Raw genomic sequence first — 21,913 nt, forward strand, 5'->3', positions numbered from 1 at the left:
ATAAAAATACAAATTCCAGGTCTTCACAGGCTGGAGTTCTGATTCAGAAACTGAAAAATCTGCATCGTTTTTTTTAAAGCTCTCTAGGTGATTCTGCCGCTTGGTCAGGTGTGTAGAAATACCTGAATACGTTATGTAGGGTTGTTATGTAGGGATAACAATCACTAATTGCAACAGAATTGTAAATTTAATCAGTTTCTTTGCCCTTATTTACAGAGATGCTTATAGTGTCACAGTTGAAGGAAAAACACGGTTCTATGGGCAACCTTATCTTTTCTGCCTAGTCTGGTCATTACTTGTTCCGTGTACTATTTGAATAAGGTGTTGGTTGGTGTCTAATATGAAATAAGGTATAGAATAACATGTATCTTTCTGATAAGCATTGTATTTTCCTTAATGCTATAAAACTTAAATCTCACTGGCTGTTAATCGTTTCTTATGTGTAAACTTTGAAGTTTTAAATGTGCCTTTTACTTTCTCTAGATTCGGCTTTTGACAATAAGGATCCTAAACCATTTTGAGGTTCGACTTCCAGAACTGATGGAGGTATTTTTGCTGTTCAATTTGGATAACTTTTTAAAAACATCATTCTTTTTTTTTTTTTTAATTTCCAAAGTGATACTTTTACAGAAAATTCAAATACTGTTGTGTAAATATCTATCATAAAAACTGAAATTGTTGTTGTAATTCTTAGTCCTGCCCACACTGAAAAGTCACAGGTAATTGGTGAATATTCTTTCAGACCTTTTGTACACATGTACAATTTAAATGGCATCAGGGAGGTTTTGCCATATCAGTACCTCAGGCTTACCTCATTTCTTTTGAGGTTTAAAAGGATACCACCCCAATACCAGAGTTTAAAATATCTTATATAACCAGTTCTTTGTTGATGGATGCTGAGGTGAATTGTTTGGAGTTTTGCAGCATTTCCAATAAAATAGTAATGAACATCCTTATGCTGATATATTTGAATAGGGAAATATTCCCATAATGCATATTACTACTTGTAGAAGTAGAAATTATAGAAGTAGAATTGTGTAAGTGGAAGTATATGTATATGTTTTTATTTGAACAAATGTTGCCAATCGATTTGAGTCATTCTGAGAATGAGTTTCCTGTTTTTTACTTGTCATTTCTGTGCTAGACATTATTCTTAAATTAGATTCTAACAAAAAGTAAATAGTTTGAGGAAAAATGGATCATTTACCACAAGAAGTGTTGCTTATTTAATTTACAACATTAACATACCTCAGTTCTTCTTTTTTTTAGAACTTTGGTCACATTTCATGTTCTTTTTGCGAAATCAAAGTACTGACCTGCCTCCTTGGTTTTCTCCGTTCACTCAGGATGATGGGCTCTCAGAGCGTCAGTCTGCCTTGGCTATATTACGCCAGGCAGAACTTGTTCCAGCAACTGTGAGTGATTACAGAGAGAAGCTTCTTCATTTGAGAAAACTAAGACATGATATGGTGCAGGCTGCAGTCCCTGACGGGCCATTACAGGAGGTATAAAACAGTGTCTCAGGTTTTTAAACAATTTGTCCTTTTTGATCTGTTTAGCTGGCTTTTGGAAAGAGAAACATAGCAAGTAGTTAAAAAAAAAGTTTTTTATTTAAGCTAGCTAGATAAATCTCCAGTTTCCTTAGGTATTTTGAATTAAATGGCTCTGCCAGCCTTTTCCACAGTGGAAATAACTGTCCTCCCTCTGAATACGGGCATAATATGTGAAGGTAGGTGCAACAGAAGGGCTCAACATCCGGTTTAAGACCTGACATTCTTCTCCATGTGCTGCAGGATGTCAGGCCTCTTATCTTTTGTATTGGGGGTTTTTGTGCGTGACCCTTGAGGATGGATCACAGATCCCTTTGGGAGTAAGGCCAATGGAAGCGTTCCCTTTAGATCAGAGCATTTCTGCTCTTTACATGTTTTATATATTAGTGTCTTGTGTTAACGTTTCGTTTGGAAAAAGGGCTCTGCTGCTAAAATAGTAATAAACACCTCATTCCCAAATAATACTAAAACTACCATTCTATATGATGCCTCCCAGCACATGGAGATATGAGTGATGGCAGTCATTCTCAAAGGTGACTGAGAAAACTTGAGACCCTCTGAACTGAATGCCTTTAATGTATAGTTTTGAAAACTCAGCCATCTGCTCACAGAGCCCCAGGTGCCATTCACAGTGTATACCGTCTTGGGCTCTTTGGTATCTGTATTTTACTGCTTGCTGTTCAGGTTTTATCTCACACGGTGATGGTATTAGCAGTGTTTGTTAGGTGGGAATTTAATCATGAGTCAGATCTGTTTATTCAAATGCTATATCCTTTGTGAACATCTGGAGTGAGTTTGAGTACTTTTGCTTTAGTGATTCTTCTTTGTTAAATAGCGAGTGACATTTTGGGGAGAGTCAGAAAATTATTATATGCCGAATTTTGGATTGGTACCTACAACTTGTTCCTTAAAGCACAAGCTTCTTTTTAACCTCTGATTGTCTGAGTTGGGATATTTATATTTCATGCGTTCTGTAGTTTATAGCCCATTTACTAAACTAGTTTGCTATAATCGCAGGTGCCACTTCGTTATTTATTAAGCATGTTGTATGTTAACTTCAGTGCCCTCTGGGATCCTGTTATTGAACTCATAAGGTAAGCATGGGTTAAAATGGATGAAGCCGTATGTGTTAACTATTGCAGAGTGATGGGGCCAGATTATACTCCTGCTAGGTGTGATTTAAATGAATGGGTGTGTATAGTATTTGTAGCTACCTTAAATCCTATGTGGGACAAGGTGAAGAAAAAACGAACATTAGTTATTCTCTCTAATGTCAAGTATTTCAACATCTCAGATGTTATATGTATGTATCTTTGTGCACTGAAATAACTTCAAAGGACTTGCTCTGTCTACTTGATAGGATATATTTGTATGGTTAAATTTATTTTTTAATTTTTTTAATATGAAATTTATTGTCAAATTGGTTTCCATACAACACCCAGTGCTCATCCCAAAAGGTGTCCTCCTCAATACCATCACCCACCCTCCTCTCCCTCCCACCCCCCATCAACCCTGAGTTTGTTCTCAGTTTTTAAGAGTCTCTTATGCTTTGGCTCTCTCCCACTCTAACCTCTTTTTCTTTTTTTTTTTCCTTCCCCTCCCCCATGGGTTTCTGTTAAGTTTCTCAGGATCCACATAAGAGTGAAAACATATGGTATCTGTCTTTCTCTGTATGACTTATTTCACTTAACATAACACTCTCCAGTTCCATCCACGTTGCTACAAAGGACCATATTTCGTTCTTACTCATTGCCATGTAGTACTCCATTGTGTATATAAACCACAATTTCTTTATCCATTTGCCAGTTGATGGACATTTAGCCTCTTTCCATAATTTGGCTATTGTTGAGAATGCTGCTATAAACATTGGAGTGCAAGTGCCCCTATGCATCAGCACTCCTGTATCCCTTGGGTAAATTCCTAGCAGTGCTACTGCTGGGTCATAGGGTAGGTCTATTTTTAATTTTTTGAGGAACCTCCACACTGTTTTCCAGATTGGCTGCACCAGTTTGCATTCCCACCAACAGTGCAAGAGGGTTCCCATTTCTCCACATCCTCTCCGGCATCTATAGTAGTCTCATGATTTGTTCATTTTGGCCACTCTGATTGGCGTGAGGTGATATCTGAGTGTGGTTTTGATTTGTATTTCCCTGATGAGGAGCGACGTTGAGCATCTTTTCATGTGCCTGTTGGCCATCTGGATGTCTTCTTTAGAGAAGTGTCTATTCATGTTTTCTGCCCATTTCTTCACTGGATTATTTGGTTTTCGGGTGTGGAGTTTGGTGAGCTCTTTATAGATTTTGGATACTAGCCCTTTGCCCAATATGTCACTTGCAAATATCTTTTCCCATTCCATTGTTGCTTTTTAGTTTTGTTGATTGTTTCCTTTGCAGTGCAGAAGCTTTTATCTTTATGAGGTGCCAGTAGTTCATTTTTGCTTTTAATTCCCTTGCCCTTGGGGATGTGTCAAGTAAGAAATTGCTGCGGCTGAGGTCAGAGAGGTTTTTTCCTGTTTTCTCCTCTAGGGTTTTGATGGTTTCCTGTCTCACAGTCAGGTCCTTTATCCATTTTGAGTTTGTTTTTGTGAATGGTGTAAGAAAGTGGTCTAGTTTCATCCTTTTGCATGTTGCTGTCCAGTTCTCCCAGCACCATTTGTTAAAGAGATGGTCTTTTTTTCCATTGGATATTCTTTCCTGCTTTGTCAAAGATTAGTTGGCCATACTTTTGTGGGTCCAGTTCTGGACTCTCTGTTCTATTCCGTTGGTCTATTGTCTTTGTGCCAATACCATGCTGTCTTGATGATTACAGCTTTGTAGTAGAGGCTAAAGTCTGGGATTGTGATGCCTCCGGCTTTGGTTGTCTTCTTCAAAATTACTTTGGCTATTTGGGGCCTTTTGTGGTTCGATACAAATTTTAGGATTACTTGTTCTAGCTTCGAGAAGAATGCTGGTGCAATTCTGATTGGGATTGCATTGGATGTGTAGATAGCTTTGGGTAGTATTGACATTTTAACAATATTCTTCCAATACATGAGCAGGGAATGTCTTTCCATTTCTTTATTTCTTCTTCAATTTCCTTCATAAGCTTTCTATAGTTTTCAGCATACAGATCTTTTACATCTTTGATTAGGTTTATTCCTAGGTATTTTATGCTTCTTGGTGCAATTGTGAATGGGATCAGTTTCTTTATTTGTCCTTCTGTTGCTTCATTATCAGTGTATAAGAATGCAACTGATTTCTGTACCTTAATTTTGTATCCTGCGACTTTGCTGAACTCATGTATCAGTTCTAGCAGACTTTTGGTGGAGTCTATTGGATTTTCCATGTACAATATCATGTCATCTGCAAAAAGTGAAAACTTCATCTTTGCCAATTTTGATGCCTTTGATTTCCTTTTGTTGTCTGATTGCTGATGCTAGAACTTCCAACACTATGTTAAACAACAGCGGTGAGAGTGGACATCCCTGTCGTGTTCCTGATCTCAGGGAGAAAGCTCTGTTTTTCCCCATTGAGGATGATGTTAGCTGTGGGCTTTTCATAAATGGCTTTTATGATGTTTAAGTATGTTCCTTCTATCCCGACTTTCTCGAGGGTTTTTATTAAGAAAGGATGCTGAATTTTGTCAAATGCTTTTTTGCATCGATTGACAGGATCACATGGTTCTTATTTTTTCTTTTACTAATGTGATGTATCACATTGATTGATTTGTGAATGTTGAACCAGCCCTGCAGGTCAGGAATGAATCTCACTTGATCATGGTGAATAATTCTTTTTATATGCTGTTGAATTCGATTTGCTAGTATCTTACTGAGAATGTTTGCATCGATATTCATCAGGGATATTGGCCTGTAGTTCTCTTTTTTTTACTGGGTCTCTGCCTGGTTTAGGAATCAAAGTAATGCTGGCTTCATAGAATGAGTCTGGAAGTTTTCCTTCCCTTCCTGTTTTTTGGAATAGCTTGAGAAGGATAGGTATTATCTCTGCTTTAAACGTCTGGTAGAACTCCCCTGGGAAGCCATCTGGTCCTAGACTCTTATTTGTTGGGAGATTTTTGATAACTGATTCCATTTCTTCACTGGTTATGGGTCTGTTCAAGCTTTCTATTCCTGTTTGAATTTTGGGAGTGTGTGGGTGTTGAGGAATTTGTCCATTTCTTCCAGGTTGTCCAGTTTGTTTGCATGTAATTTTTCATAGTATTCCCTGATAATTGCTTGTATTTCTGAGGGGTTGGTTGTAATAATTCCAGTTTCATTCATGATTTTGTCTACTTGGGTCCTCTCCCTTTTCTTTTTCAGAAGCCTAGCTAGAGGTTTATCAATTTTGTTTATTTTTTCAAAAAACCAACTCTTGGTTTAATTGATCTACTCTACAGTTTTTTTAGATTCTATATTGTTTATTTCTGTTCTGATCGTTATTATTTCTCTTCTTCTGCTGGGTTTGGGGTGTCTTTGCTGCTCTGCTTCTATTTCCTTTAGGTGTGCAGTTAGATTTTGTATTTGGGATTTTTCTTGTTTCTTGAGATAGTTCTGGATTGCAATGTATTTTCCTCTCAGGACTGCCTTCACTGCATCCCAAAGCATTTGGATTGTCATATTTTCCTTTTCATTTGTTTCCATATATTTTTTAATCTCTTCTCTAATTGCCTGGTTGACCCACTCATTCTTTAGTAGGGTGTTCTTTAACCATTCTTTTGGAGGTTTTCCAGACTTTTTCCTGTGGTTGATTTCAAGCTTCATAGCATTGTGGTCAGAAAGTATGCATGGTATGATCTCAATTCTTGTATACTTATGAAGGGCTGTTTTGTGACCCAGTATGTGATCTATCTTGGAGAATGTTCCATGTGCACTCGAGAAGAAAGTATATTCTGCTGCTTTGGGATGCAGAGTTCTAAATATATCTGTCAAGTCCATCTGATCCAATGTAGCATTCAGGGCCCTTGTTTCTTTATTGACCGTGTGTCTAGATGATCTATCCATTTCTGTAAGTGGAGTGTTAAAGTCCCCTGCAATTACCACATCCTTATCAATAAGGTTGCTTATGTTTGTGAGTAATTGTCATATATTTGGGGGCTCCTGTATTTGGCGCATAGACATTTATAATTGTTAGCTCTTCCTGATGGATAGACCCTGTAATTATTATATATTTCCCTTCTTCATCTCTTGTTACAGCCTTTAATTTAAAGTCTAGTGTGTCTGATATAAGTATGGCTACTCCAGCTTTCTTTTGACTTCCAGTAGCATGATAAATAGTTCTCCATCCCCTCACGTTCAATCTGAAGGTGTCCTCAGGTCTAAAATGAGTCTCTTGTAGACAGCAAATAGATGGGTCTTGTTTTCTTATCCATTCTGATACCCTGTTTTTTGGTTGGCACATTTAGTCCATATACATTCAGTTTTATTATAGAAAGATATGGGTTTAGAGTCATTGTGATGTCTGTAGGTTTCATGCTTGTAGTGATGTCTCTGGTACCTTGTCTCACAGGATCCCCCTTAGGGTCTCTTGTAGGGCTGGGTTAGTGGTGATGAATTCCTTCAGTTTTTGTTTGTTTGGGAAGACCTTTGTCTCTCCTTCTATTCTAAATGGCAGACTTGCTGGATAAAGGATTCTTGGCTACATATTTTTTCTGTTCACCACATTGAAGATTTCCTGCCATTTCTTCTGGCCTGCCAACTTTCAGTAGATAAATCCGTCACTAGTCTTATCAGCCTCTCTTTATATGTTACAGCATGTTAACCCTAGCTGCTTTCAGAATTTTCACTTTATCCTTGTATTTTGCCAGTTTGACTATGATATGTCATGCAGAAGATCGATTCAAGTTACATCTTAATGGAGTTCTCTGTGCCTATTGGATTTCAGTGCTTTTTTCCTTCCCCAGTTCAGGGAAGTTCTCAGCTATGATTTGTTCAAGTACACCTTCAGCACCTTTCCCTGTCTCTTCGTCCTCTGGAATCCCAATTATGCATATGTTAGTACGTTTAGTTGTGTCACTTAATTCTCTAATTCTCCCCTCATACTCCTGGATTTTTTTATCTCTCTTTTTCTCAGTTTCCTCTTTTTCCATAATTTTATCTTCTAATTCACCTATTCTCTCCTCTGTCTCTTCAATCCAAGTTGTGGTCGCCTCCATTTTATTTTGCAGCTCATTTATAGCATTTTTTAGCTCCTCCTGACTGTTTCTTAGTCCCTTGATCTCTGTAGCAATAGATTCTCTGCTGTCCTGTATACGTTTTTCAAGCCCAGCAATTCTTTTTATGACTATTATTTTAAATTCATTTTCTGTTACATTACTTAAATCATTTTTGATCAGTTCGTTAGTTGCCGCTACTTCCTGGAGTTTCTTTTGAGGAGAATTTTTCCGTTTCGTCATTTTGGATAGTCCCTGGAGTGGCACGGAACTGCAGAGCTCTTCCTCTGTGCTGTCTGGAGTAACTCGCGCTGGTGGGCAGGGCCGCAGTCAGACCTGATGTCTGCCCCCAGCCCACCCCTGGGGCCACAGTCAGACTGGTGTGGACCTTATCTTCCCCTCTCCCAGGGGTGGTGTGGCCCCCTGTCTGGGCTACTTACACATTGCCAGGCTTGTGGTGCTGCTTAGATGGGATCTGACGTATTAGCCAGGGCAGATCCGCAAGGTGCACAGGGGCTGGAGGGGCAGACTCAGCTCGCTTTGCCTTTGGTAGTCCGCTTCGGGAGGGGCCCCTCTTCCATGGACCACTTGTCTACGCTTGGCTCTAGAGAGTCCTCTGCTAGTCTTCTGGCGGTTTTCTGGTGTATTTAGGCAGATGTGGGTGGAATCTAAGTAGTCAGCAGGACACGGTGAGCCCAGTGTCCTCCTATGCTGCCATTTTCCTCACCATGCTGTTAAATTTTTTTTACAGTGACAAGATAGTGTATAGTAATTGCAAAATTTTATTTATATATATTGAGTCAGTGAGCCAAACTTTAAACATGACTTTTTGAAACCCTAGGTGTCTAGTATCCAAGAGTCCCTTAGTTCTAAAAAGGACCTTAGTAATCACATAGAAATTACATATGTGGTGCTTCATATGTAGTCTGTCCTTTTGCAGACCTTTGTCTTCAGATGGTCTACTCTGCTTTTTGTCAGATTAGACATATATCATGTGTGACCTCTCAAAACCGTAACCATTAGTTCTTACTTGACAGAAGTAGAATAAACAAATCTCTTTACAATTTGGAACCAGTTTGCCTTTTACTGCCCTTCACAACCATTGAACCATTCTGAAAACAAAGCCTTCTAACATCAACTTCATAATTTCACTTATTGTGCTTAAGGAAGAATCTGACACATGTGTTACTAGTAGCCCGCTATCAAAAAAATGTTGACTTCTTAATTGCTAAATGCCTTTCATGGTTCTCCATGGCTGGCTAGGCTGTCTTCCTGTTGGGTACATCTATCTATCTGAAAACTGATTGATTTTTCATGGATAGTCAACAGCATATACAGTTCATGTCTTGTGTGATGATTATCCACCTTTGCCTAGCAGTCTGTACTTTGCCCAGGGGCATCCCTGTGGTCAGAGGGGCGGTGATGACTGGGAGTTGGAGACTGAACTTTGCTAAGAAGCCCTTTAATCTTGGCTGGCATGGGCCTCACACTTGCCCTCAGAATGCGGAAAGGTAGCCCAGGAGAAAGACAGGCAGAAGTCCAACCTGTGTCACTGTCTTTCGGTTGCTGCTCAGTAGAGCTGTTGGCTGAGACCTGCTTGAGTCTCTTCTGGCCCCTCGTCTGTTCAGGAACACATACGCACACACACACACACACACACACACACACACACACACACACTCAATCAACTTGCTGTAGTGACAAAATGGATGTTGGGTTGTGGCATTAGTAAAAATGATATCCAGTCTCTTAAAAAAAAAAAAAAAAAAAAAAAAAAGACTCACCTGTGTCCCTGGCCAGGCACCCCATGCTGATCAAGAAGGGCCAGACCTGCTCCTTCGAACTCCATAGTCTGTGACCCCAGAGAGCTAGGCCAGGCCTTTCCATGCTCCCAGCTGGGTGCCACTAGATGTTTACTGCCTGTCTGGAGCCCACCTGCTCAGGCACAAGTGAGAGTAAAATATTAGGAGCAGAAAAAAATATCATATTCTTAGACAAGGAATGACAGAAAGAGCATACACATTTTTTTTAATTTAATTTTTTTTTAAATTTACATCCAAATTAGTTAGCATATAGTGCAACAATGACTTCAGGAGTAGATTCCTTAGTGCCCCTTACCCATTTAGCCCATCCCCCCTCCCACACCCCCTCCAGTAACCCTCTGTTTGTTCTCCATATTTATGAGTCTCTTCTGTTTTGTCCCCCTCCCTGTTTTTATATTATTTTTATTGCCTTTCCCTTATGTTCGTTTGTTTTGTCTCTTAAAGTCCTCATATGAGTGAAGTCGTATGGTATTTGTCTTTCTCTGACTAATTTCACTTAGCATAATACCCTCCTGTTCCATCCACGTAGTTGCAAATGGCAGGATTTCATTCTTTTTGATTGCCAAGTAATACTCCATTGTATATATGTACCACATCTTCTTTATCCATTCATCCATCGATGGACATTTGGGCTCTTTCCATACTTTGGCTATTGTTCATAGTGCTGCTATAAACATGGGGGGTGTGTGTGTCCCTTCAAAACAGCACACCTGTATCCCTTGGATAAATACCTAGTAGTGTTTATCCAGGGATTTATCTAGAGTACTTATCCAAGGATAAATTTATCCAGTATTTATCCCAGCAATTGCTGGGTTGTAGGGTAATTTTATTTTTAGTTTTTTGAGGGACCTCCATACTGTTTTCCAGAGTGGCTGCACCAGCTTGCATTGCCACCAACAATGCAAAAGAGATCCTCTTTCTCTGCATCCTCACCAACATCTGTTGTTTACTGAGTTGTTAATGTTAGCCATTCTGACAGGTGTGAGGTGGTATCTAGAGCATAAACATTTTGAGATTATTGGTGCTAAGATACCAAATTATATAAACACTTATGTGATTCATCTGATTTCTCTTCAAATTCTGAAAGGTATGTTTCATGTAGTTATTTTTTTTGCCTTCATGTCAATGATACGTATATTTTAATTTGGTGGAGGAAAACCAACACTTAAAAATTTTTTTAACGTTTTATTTTATTTTGAGAGACACAGTGGAAGCAGGGGAGGGGTAGAGGGAGAGGGAGACACAGAATCCAACACAGGCTCCAGGCTCTGAGGTGTCAGCACATTTTCCGATGTGGGGCTCAAACCCACAAATGCGAGATCATGACCTGAGCCAAAGTCAGGCGCTTAACTGAATGAGTCACCCAGGCACCTCTGAAAGCCAACACTTTAAAGTTAGCTGAGTTTTTCTCCGGAGTCCTCTCCTTTCTTTACTGTGCCATACCTTGTACCTGATGCCCCGTTCACATTACTGTGCCTTTAAAAATAGTCTTCTTAGGGTGCCTGGGTGGCTCAGTCAGTTAAGCATTTGACTCTTGATTTTGGCTCAGGTCATGATCTCACAGTTGAGTGAGTTTGAGTCCCACATTGGGCTCTTCACTGGCAGCGTGGAGCCTGCTTAGGATTCTGTCTCTTTCCCTCTCTCTGCCCCTTCTTACTGTTTCTGTCTCTCTCAAAGTAAATATACTTAAACAAAAAAAAAACCTTCTTAGAGGGATCTATTTAGGTTTTAAAAAACATCCTTTAGTACTTTATGACTATAAAAATAATTCCTCCTCAAAAAATTAAAAATAGAAATACCATGTGATTCAGTAATTCCACTACTGGGAGCACCTGGGGGGCTCAGTCAGTGTCCAACTCATTTTTTTTTGTTTGTTTGTTTATTTATTTTTGAGAGAGAGAGACAGAGTGGGAGCAGGAGAGGGACAGAGAGAGGGAGACACAGAATCCAAAGCAGGCTCCAGGCTCTGAGCTGTCAGCACAGAACCCAACACAGGGCTTGAACTCATGAACTGTGAGATCATGACCTGAGCTGAAGTTGCCTGCTTAACCAACTGAGCTATCCAGGTGCCCCAAATGTCCGACTCTTGATTTCAGCTCAGGTCATGATCTCACAGTTTGTGAGATTGAGCCTCATGTTGGGCTTTGCATTAACAACATGGAGCCTGCTTGGGATTCTCTCTCCCTCTCTCTCTGCCTTTCCCTCTCTCTCTTTCAAAATAAATAAATAAACATTTAAAAAAATATAATCCCACTACTAGGTATTTACCAAAGAAAAGAAAAACATTAATTCAAAAATATAGATGTTCACTGCAGTGTTATTTACAAGAGCCAAGATATGGAGGCAACCTAAGTGTCCATCAGTAGATGAGTGGGTAAGGAAAATGTGGTATATGTACACAATGGAATATTACACAGCCATAAAAAAGGAAGAGATTGTGCCATTTGAAATAACATGGGTGGACCTAGAGGGTATTACGCTAAGTGAAATAAGTCAGACTGAGAAAGACAAATATATGATTCTACTTATAAGTGGAATCTTTAAAAAAAATGAATAAATAAACAAAAAGCAGAATCAGACCTGTAAGTACAAAGAAAAACCTGATGGCAAGGAAAAAAAAAAGAAAACAAAAAAACCTGATGGCTGCCCGAGGGGAGTGGGTGGGGGGTATGGGCAGCATGGGTGAAGGAGAGTGAGAGATACAGGTTTCCAGTTATGGAATCAGTAAGTTATGGGAATAAAAGGAATATGGTTAATGGTATTATAACAGTGATGTAATGGGGCAGATGGTAGCTACACTTGTGAGCACAGCATAATGTATAAACTTGTCAAATCACTAGTTATACACCGGAAACTGATAATATTGTGTTTCAACTACACTGAAATTAATAAGAATTCCTGCTCAGTGCAGGCATTTTGAAAAAATGCAAAAAAGTACAAAAGTTATTGAAGCCCTATATTCAAGGATAACCTAATTAAATTGTAATTATACCCTTTCGCTTTTTTTTTCCTATGAGAGATCTTTTAAAAAGGATTGTACCACGTATTTGTGATCTTTTCTCTTAGTTCTCATGCACATGAAATGGACAATAAGCAATTTTGGAAAGTCTACTATGAACATCTAGAAAAAGCAGCTCTACATGCTGGTATGTAAGGGGAAGTGAAAGGGAGGCTGGGGAAAAAAAGGTGGTTTAACTATTTAATTTTTTACTGCTTAATTGTGCATGAAATCGGGAAACAGGAAATGAGTAATGTACTATCCTGATAACCTTTGGGTATATTTTATTGTTTCCTCATATTACTAGAGCTAGAAACACCGTCACATGAGGAGACCCAGAGGACAAATGTTAACATTTCTCTAGTGGTTCCAATGACTTTTTTTCTTGCAGAGAAAGAGCTGCAAAATGATGTAAGAGATGAGAAGTCCATTGGAGATGAAAGTTGGGAGCAGCCTCAGGAAGGAGATGTCGGAGCTCTTTATCATGAGCAGTTAACATCAAAAACTGACTGTCAGGAAAGACTAGACCACACCAACTTCCGATTTTTGCTCTGGCGAGCTCTGGCAAAATTCCCAGAGAGGGTAGAGCCACGGTCCAGGGAGCTTTCCCCACTTTTCCTGAGATTTATCCAGTAAGTATTCCTTTCCAGGAATATGTCCCTGGTAGAGTATGAGGAAGAGAAGATGTGAAGTCTTAAACTCCCAAGTAGGCTGTTTTTTTAGTATGTCCATCACATTTCAAACCATTGGCTCATCTGTAAAGCACTGGCTCTCTCAGATAACAGCTAGTTTTTTTTTGCCACTTAATTTGACACCAGTTAAAATGTAACCATGCCACAAATGGTGTTAATAAAAATTCCAGGTTAAAAAAAAATTATAGGGGCAACTAGGTGGCTCAGTTGGTTAAGTGTCTGACTTCGGCTCAGGTCACAATCTCATGGTTCATGGGTTTGAGCCCCACATTAGGCTCTGGGCTGATAGCTCAGAGCCTGGAGCCTGCTTTGGATTCTGTGTCTCCCTCTCTCTCTGTCTGTCTCTCTCGCTCTCTCTCAAAAATAAACATTAAAATTTTTTTTATTTTAAATTAAAAAATATAAAAATAAAAATTCCGGTTACAGGGGCGCCTGGGTGGCTCAGTCGGTTAAACATCCAACTTCAGCTCAGGTCATGGTTTCACAGTCCGTGAGTTCGAGCCCCGCATCCGGCTCTGTGCTGACAGCTTGGAGCCCGGAGCCTGCTTTGGATTCTGTGTCTCCTTCTCTCTGTGCCCCTCCCCTGTTCATGCTCTGTCTCTCTCTGTCTCAAAAATAAATAAACATTAAAAAAAATTTTTTTTAATTGCAGGTTACAAAATAAGAAAGGCTTGTTGAATTAGATTAGCATACAAAGGCCTTGTTATTTTTTGCCTTGTTGTTTCATTGCCTTTCTTGGGGCTTTAACGTGTTTTCCAGAAACCCAGCCCCAGCCACTGTGTTGTCAGCCTGCTTATGTTTCCTAGGATGCTGAGGGGGAATGTACTTTGTATGTTACTACAGAATAACAACTTTCTGGAGCATTGTTTTGTTTTGAGTAGTTAGTTGGATGACTTTAAAACTCTAAAGATACGGGATGTGATGTACAGAACAGGACTAATCATCAACGAAGAGTATGTTTTATAGTAGTATTTCATTATATGGGAAAGTGTCATATGTGTAACTTAAGCAGGCTACAAACCACAGCATGCTTGGCTTGTTCAAAGAACAGCAAGAAAGTCTGAATGGCTATAGCAGTGACCCTGGGAGAAAATAGTAAAGATTAGGCCAAAAACTTAACAGGAGACCAAATTGTGTAGGGCCTTCAAGTGACGGTAAAGGACTTGTTTTTTTTCTGTTAGTGAAATGGAAAGACATCAGAAGGTTTAAACAGAGGTGACATGACTTAAGATTTCTTAAGGATTTTTCTAGCTGTCATGTCAAGAATAGACTGTGGGTCGGTCAGAGCAGATAGACCAGCTTCAGAGATTATAAAGTCCGGCAAGAAATGTGGGTGACTTGACCAAGGTTGTAGTAGTACAGCTGATGAGGAGTGGTTGAATTCTGCATATTCTTGGAAAGATTTCAAGTCAGTAAAATATATTTGGGGGGGATTACACTTAGAACAGCCTGTGCAATTTGGTCAGCCAACAGATCAGATGTGTAAGTGTTTGGGGGAAAAGGAGGAATGTTGGTACAGGAAGGTGAAAGGGGAGGAATTGGGGATGTCTCCAAGGTTTTGAGCTGAGCAACTGGAAGAAGAGAGTCACCATTTACTGAGATTGGGAGGAAAGCACAGGTTTGCAGATCAGGAATTCATTTTTCTAGGTGTTATGTTTGGGATACTGAATAGCCATCTAAGTAGGGATGTTGAATAGGCAGTTGAATTTGAAGTTTAAAGTTGGAGGGAAAGGTTTGGCCTAAAGATTATAAATTGAGAATCATCAGTATACACATGATTTTTAAATCGTGAGACCAGGAATGAAGCTACCCCTAAGGTGTAAATGTAGAGAGAGAAGACTTCCAAGGACTGATAGCTGAGATTTAGAAGTTGGGAGATAAGGAGCCAGCAAAGGAAGCCAGAAAGAATGAGAGAAGAACCAAGACCATGTAGCATCCCAGGTGCCACGTAAAGAAAGCATTTTGAAGAGGGAGTAATTAGTTGGATCATACATATCTGAGATGTCAGTCAGATAAAGCATAAGAATTGATCATTGGCTTTAGAAGGCATCTTAACAAGAGTTGTTTTGGTTAACCTGGTAGGGATGAAAGCCTGATTAAAATGAGCTTAAAAGGAAACAGAACTAAAAATGAAAACAGCAAGTGTGGATAGTTCTTGTAAAAAAGAAGCAGACAGGTGGAGGGTGATGTGGGAGTGGAGAGAGCTGCTGTTAGTAGGTTGCTGTTTAAGATATAAACAGCGCACCTGTGTGTAATGCTGGTGTTGTGAATGATCCAGAAAGGAGGGAAAATTTGTAATGTAAGAGAGGGAATAAAATTGCTGGAGTCATGTCTTTGAATAGTTAAGATAGGATCCAGTGCATAAGTAGAAAAGTTTATATGAATAATTCATTCTGGCACAGGTTACAAACAAAGATTCAGGCAGGTCAGTAGGTTCCATGGTGGAAGAGTAATGATTTTTTCACCTAATTCTTCAGGCTTCAATTTATTTATAGCATGAAAACGATACTTAGCTTCCCTGCCTTGTTTTGAAGATCATATAAAATAATGTTTATCAGTTGTTTTGTGTGCTACAAAGAGCTATACATATGGAAGCAAGTACTAATGGTGTTAACAGGAAATAAATTTCCTGCTCTGTTAATTTTCTAAATTTTTCCCTAAAGAAAGAAAGGGATTACTAATAGATTCCTGGGGATGGAGAGAGGAGCCTGTAAGATGTCATTTCTGAGTTTAAGAAGACTTAGAGACTATAGATACACAATATTTTTTTAAAAGATACACAATTTAAAAAATATTTAACATTAGTTGGCAAGGATTACCTGTGGCAAATACTTTTATAGATGATCCAAACTAATGGAAAATGCAAATGTCACCTTTCATTTTGACTTTGAAATATATTATGGGCTTTTTATTTTATTTTTTTTACTAGAAATTTACATTTCTAAATATGTTTCCAACAATTCAGTGTTAGAACTAATTTGTGAATCCCTTGTAAACAAACATTCTTTGAGAAGAACCAAACCAGAGGCAGGAGTGACTAACAATGACAATACCTTGATAACAGGTGACATCTAAAGAGTCCCTGCTGTGTGCTAGAAGCACTCTTGTGAGTGCTCCGTGTGAGTTATCTTACTTAACAAACACTAGTGAACATGCTGTGCATGGAGATATAGTTTAAAATTTATGTTCTATATGGTTAACTGAGTGTTGGGATTATAGTGGGGGTGCTGTTCAGTAGATGATGGTATGGTTTGTAACCGACACAGCAACCTTGTTCATTTTGTTTATTCGTCTGCCTGGTAGGTATCAAGTGCTAGATCCTGCTGGCTGAAAATACAGAGTTGACTATAGTAAAGTGTCCCAGCTCTCCAGGGCTAGTTTTGTGTATTCACCTGGAGTTTAACGTGTGTTGACCTGGAGTGTCTTCCAGGTGTGCTGGGAGGGTGCTACCCTCAAACATGTTATTTTATCAGTGTATTTTTGAGTGCAGACTTTAAAGCCTGTCTGATCGATTTCCTTGTGTCTGTAGCCCAGTGCCGTCCATGCACAAAACAGACCACAAATGAACAAGTTGTTGGATGATGGAATTAAAATGACTCAAAAGCAACGCACTCTGTGGCAGCCTTCAAGATAATATTAGTTACTTCAAATATCAGACCAAAATTAAAGGGATGGAATCTAAATAAAAACAAACGTGAATAGGAATTGGATAAGCTTAGTTTAAAGAGGCAAAACACAAATACTTTGTGATTTTCATTACCTGGACAGTCAGTTTGAGTCTGTGTCATGCTGTGTCTGCCCCTGAAAGCAATGGAGTTGACAGTCCACCTGTCTTACCAGACCACGTCCAGAGGACTGAATTTTGCTGTGGCACTATATTTGCAAAAGGACATTGGCAAAGTACAGTGGGTCTGGATGAAAGTGACTGGCATGGTCTTAGTGCTATGCTTTCCTTATTTAGTAAAATCCACCCCTATACCCACCTCCCCCAGTTACGGTTCCAGAGACAGAGAGACTGATTTCAGCTCAGGCCAAAAGAGATTTTTCAAATATTTTTAACAGTGTAACAGTGGGATTTTAAAAGTGTAACTGCAATTAATGGTAGGTTTGCCAAACCAGGTACTTAAGAGGGGCTGAATAAGAAAGAATAATGTGAGGAGGTTTGGCTAAGGTGCCCCTGGTGACTCTTCATTGTGTGACTCTGAACCGTGGACGTACATCCATCTGTCACAAACGGAATTAGGACAACTCCACTTCATCTCTTTCTACTGTAGCAACGAGTATTACCCAGCAGACCTGCAGGTCGCTCCCACCCAGGATCTGCGCAGGAAAGGGAAAGGGGTGGCCGCGGAGGAGACTGAAGAGGAACCCGATGCTGGAGATGACGAAGAGCTGGAGGAAGAAGCGGTGCCCATGGGTGAGCCCTCACAGAAGAAAAAGACCAGAAGAGCTGCAGCAAAGTAAGTTCAACATTGCTGGAAGATCACAGATCCAGGGTTCTGGGAGAAACGGGAAGAGACCTCTGATGGCCTAAGTGTGACATAGCCTTGGACCAGACGAACCACCCAGATAATTACTCAGAGAAGTGCTGCGTCACCTTGCGATTTTTTTTTGCAGCCCAAAGAAACCTGCCAGTTTTCTGAGTTTTTTGGTTGCTTATTATTACTTATTTTGCCCCTGACTTGAGTTGTCGGGATTTTGGGGGTCATCTAATCATAAGTGCTTTTTATCGACAAGAGCATTGGTCCTCGAGTGGTTGAATGCTCTTTGATCTTTGCCCTTCACTCTCATGGCACCAGGGTGTTATTTTGTGTGCTAGGGGAACACGTAATGGAACATCTCTTATAAATCTGTCAGCGCTTTTGCCTTTTGACTTGTCCCTACCCCTTGCCCCCATTACATTCTCTTTCCTGTCATCTGGGGTGTTCACTTACGTAAATTGTTAAGAAACCTCAGAAAAAGTATAAGTGATCAGGCTTTCAGAAGTTACTGCAGCTTCCTTGAAGACTGTCTGCATTGAGGCTGCAAGGATCCAGTGTATTGGTGCTACCGTGTTATTTTAGCACTTTATAAATCACAAACTGATCTGCCTATTCAGTCTTCCCACGAGCCTTTTATTGGTTCATTCAGCAGCTGTTCTGAGTGCATTTTGTGAAGTGCTGGGCTTCAAAACTACACAGGAAGCACAGTCTAATGCCTGGTCAAATTTTTTTATAGAAGAAGTATTTTTAAAGGAGTTTTAGGGCAGGACAAATCCAAAAACAACGACAAAAACTGAGTTCTAGGATCATAGTGAAAAATGACTTAATTCTATCACAAAGAGAAGATTGTTACAAAGGAGAGGCCCCACTGAAGCTGAAAGATGAAAGAAAGCCTGCTGGGCAGCTAGGGCAGGGAAGGACTTGGCAGCTAACGGAAATAGTGTGAGAGCGCCTGGGTGGCTCAGTCAGTCAAGTGTCTGACTCTTGATTTCGACTCACATCATGATCTCACCTGAGTTGGTGAGTTCGAGCCCTGCATCTGGCTCTTTGCTGACAGTGCAGAGCCTGCTTGGGATTCTCTCTCTCTCTCTCTCTCTCTCTCTCTCTCTCTCTCTCTCTGTCTCTCTTTCCCTCTCTCTTCCTCCCTCCCTCTCTCCTCTCCCCCCTCCCCCTCTCTCTTTTTGCCCCTCCTCCCCTGTGTTCTCTCTCTCTCTCTCTCTCTCTCTCTCTCTCTCTCTCTCAAAATGAATGAATGAATGAATGAGATAGTGTATAAAGCATAGGGGCAAGAAAGAGTGTGGCCATGCTTCCTGAAACTAGTTCCTTTTGTTTCTGCCTTCTCATAACTCTGAGCGTTCTGTCCCCTACTACTTTCTCCAAGACCAAGATTGCTGTTTTCTTCTTCGTATCCTCAGCACACAGCTAGCAAAAGATTAGTCCTCGTATTTCTTTGTTGAATAAATGAATAAGCTACTTATCCAGTCATACCTCTTTCTTTCTTACCTCTGGACCTTTGCTGTGTCCTCCCCTCTTTCTGCTGTGCCCTTGCCTCACACCTGCCAACTGAAATTCTACTCATGCTTCCAGAAACTGTTCTGTGCTACTTCTTTACAGAAGCTTGTCCTGTCTTTTAAACTGAAAGTTCTCTTAACTCAGCTTCAGACTCAGAACAGCCATTTCATGCCTCTATCATGGTGCTTCTCCTTGCCTTGGATATTAATGAATTTTTTATAGATCTGCCATATAAATCAGAATGTCTTTTAAGGATAAGGTTCACGTCTTAATTTTTCTGCCCCCTGTAGCCAAACTTAGAATATTGCTAACATACACCAGTTAAAATGTGAGGGGGACGCCTGGGTGGTTAGGTCAGTTAAGCATCTGACTCTTGATTTCAGTTCAATGATGTCAGTGTTGTGAGTTCAAGCCCCTCACTGGGCTCCACACTGGTTGTGGAGCCAACTTAAAAAAAAAAAAAAAGGAAAAGAAAATTTGAGTAAATTGGTACTCACATTCCTGTGTCATCTCAATAAATTCATAGTCCCGAGTTTGTAATCCTTCATGGAACATGGCCCTTGCTAGCAAGTATTTATTGAGAACATACAAATTGGTTCCTGTTTTCTTTGGCTCTTTAAGGCCACATGGAGCATAAAAAAATAATACATGTTGGGGGGAAGGAGTAGATATTTTCAAGGAAAATTTTAAAAGTTTATTTGTAAAACTGTAAGGAAGGGCTCAGTGATAAGTATATATGGACATTGTATCAGACTTCTCTAGAGAAGCAGACCAACAGAATGAAGGGGTGTGTGTGTGTGTGTGTGTGTGTGTGTGTGTGTGTGTAAAGATTTATTTTAACGAATTGGCTCATGTGATTATGGGAGCCAGCAGGTCCAGAATTTGTAGGGCAAGATGGCAAGCTAGAAACTTAGGCAAGATTTGGTGCTATAGTCTTGAGCACAAAATTCATAGACTGGGATTTCTATGTCACAATTTTATGGCAGAATTCCTTCTCTGAGAAATACCTGTTTTTGCTCTTAAGGCCTCATTGAATGAGTCCGATCCACATTATTGAGGGTAGTCTCCTTTATTTAAAGCCAACTGATTTTGTCAACATCTACAAAATACTTGCAACACCTAGATTAGTGTTTCATTACATAACTGACTGCTGTAATTTAGACAGGTGGACACATAAGAGTAACCATCACAGGTATGGAAGCTAAATGTAAGCACGAGTGCTACCCTTATCCCCATTTCTCCATAATATGTAAAGAGGTCCTAACTTCAAGATTACTTTCTCTGTTAATAGAGTCCCGTAGGACTTTTACAGTTTTGCATTCTTTTGCCTGGGAGCAGAGGAGGAGCACTGTTTACTAAACTCTTAGGAGCAGAGTCCCCACAAGTTTGGTTCAATCCTTGCAGGAAATCCAGGAGGTGGTATCTTTGCCTGGATGAGGAAACTGAGACTCTGAAACATTAAGTCGCTTTCCCCAAAGTCAGCATCACCTGTGCAGCATGGTTTCTATCTCTCTTCACTTATCCCTGCTTTTAGTCTTGAAATAGGCAGATAAAACCTCTTCAAATCGGAACGTTTGTTCATTCAGGTTTTTTTTTTAAGCCCTATACAGCTTATAAATTATACAGAGAGAGAAAACAGTTTGTTTCCCAAGTACTATTTTAAAGCCTCATTGGGGCACCTGGGTGGCTCATTCGAAGTGTCCAACTTCGACTCAGGTCATGATCTCACTGTTCCCAAGTTGGAGCCTCACGTCGGGCTCTGTGCTGACAGCTCAGAGCCTGGAGCCTGCTTCAGATTCTGTGTCTCCCTCTCTGTCTCTGCCCCTCCTGCTCTCGTGCTCTCTCTCTGTCTCTCTCTCAAACAAACATTAAGAAAAAAAAATTTTTTTAAGCCTCATGAAGCCTATGGATTAGGAAGTTGAGCGAGTCACTGAGCTCTCTTCTCAGCCTCTTTTATTGGATGTAGTGGATGATCTAAGCGGCTTGGAGGCAGTCCCATATCCATATTTAACTTTTGACCACAGAATATTGTTCTTTCTTACTCCTTCTTGGTAACCAAGAGTCGTGGTTACCCAAACATGGACTTCTGTTTCCTGACATCAGTGTTCATGTTTTATGAAAGTGAGGAAGATTATATTTCACCACCTTCTTGTCTACTGCATCGAAACTAGACAAGGAATCATTTCAGAAATTACCTGTGTTCAACTTTGCAATGTATTGCTGTTTGATTACTTCCCATGTTTGGTTAATTTAAACCATTCGAAGCATATCCTGAATGATTTTCTGGGGGAGAGCCTAGATTTCAAAGGAAGGCCTGCGTGAGATTGAGAATTTCTGTAGAATAATTTCCTAAATGCAAATAATTAAAACTTGTTTGTGAGTTAACAGTGAAACCATAGTCAAGGTGTTTGGCATAGTTGTCAGAGAGACTAAAATTGGTGAGCACTATCATCTTAAGAAAATCTCTGTTCTTTAATTCTATGTTGCCTGTGGTTTTTGTTTTTTGTGTTTTTAGGCAGTTAATTGCTCATTTGCAAGTTTTCTCAAAGTTTTCAAATCCACGAGCCTTATATCTAGAATCCAAATTATATGACCTGTATCTTCAGGTAAGTAAAATAAATTCTTGCCACTATAATTCTTTGTGAAATTTTCTCTTGTCATTTACTTTATCAGAATAACTTTTAGGTTTTTAATAATTGTTAATAAATAGGGCCTATGTCTACCTTTCCAGTAC

The 21,913-nt window shown here is 39.8% G+C and overlaps 1 protein-coding gene across 2 annotated transcripts in view; it reads left to right on the forward strand.

Annotated features, from left to right (window-relative positions):
- UTP20 (UTP20 small subunit processome component) overlaps positions 1-21,913 on the forward strand; it is a 114,532-nt gene that overhangs the window by 25,766 nt on the left and 66,853 nt on the right. For both annotated transcript variants that reach the window (XM_027071001.2, XM_015070865.3), the window contains exons 17-23: positions 484-546; positions 1,347-1,505; positions 2,568-2,644; positions 12,563-12,642; positions 12,886-13,126; positions 17,461-17,646; positions 21,695-21,785. In XM_027071001.2, coding sequence (XP_026926802.1) covers positions 484-546; positions 1,347-1,505; positions 2,568-2,644; positions 12,563-12,642; positions 12,886-13,126; positions 17,461-17,646; positions 21,695-21,785 — 897 coding nt within the window. The remainder of the gene's footprint in view (positions 1-483; positions 547-1,346; positions 1,506-2,567; positions 2,645-12,562; positions 12,643-12,885; positions 13,127-17,460; positions 17,647-21,694; positions 21,786-21,913) is intronic.

This window comes from Acinonyx jubatus, chromosome B4, assembly GCF_027475565.1.
Source record: "Acinonyx jubatus isolate Ajub_Pintada_27869175 chromosome B4, VMU_Ajub_asm_v1.0, whole genome shotgun sequence".
In the NCBI taxonomy this organism is placed as follows: Eukaryota; Metazoa; Chordata; class Mammalia; order Carnivora; family Felidae; genus Acinonyx; species Acinonyx jubatus.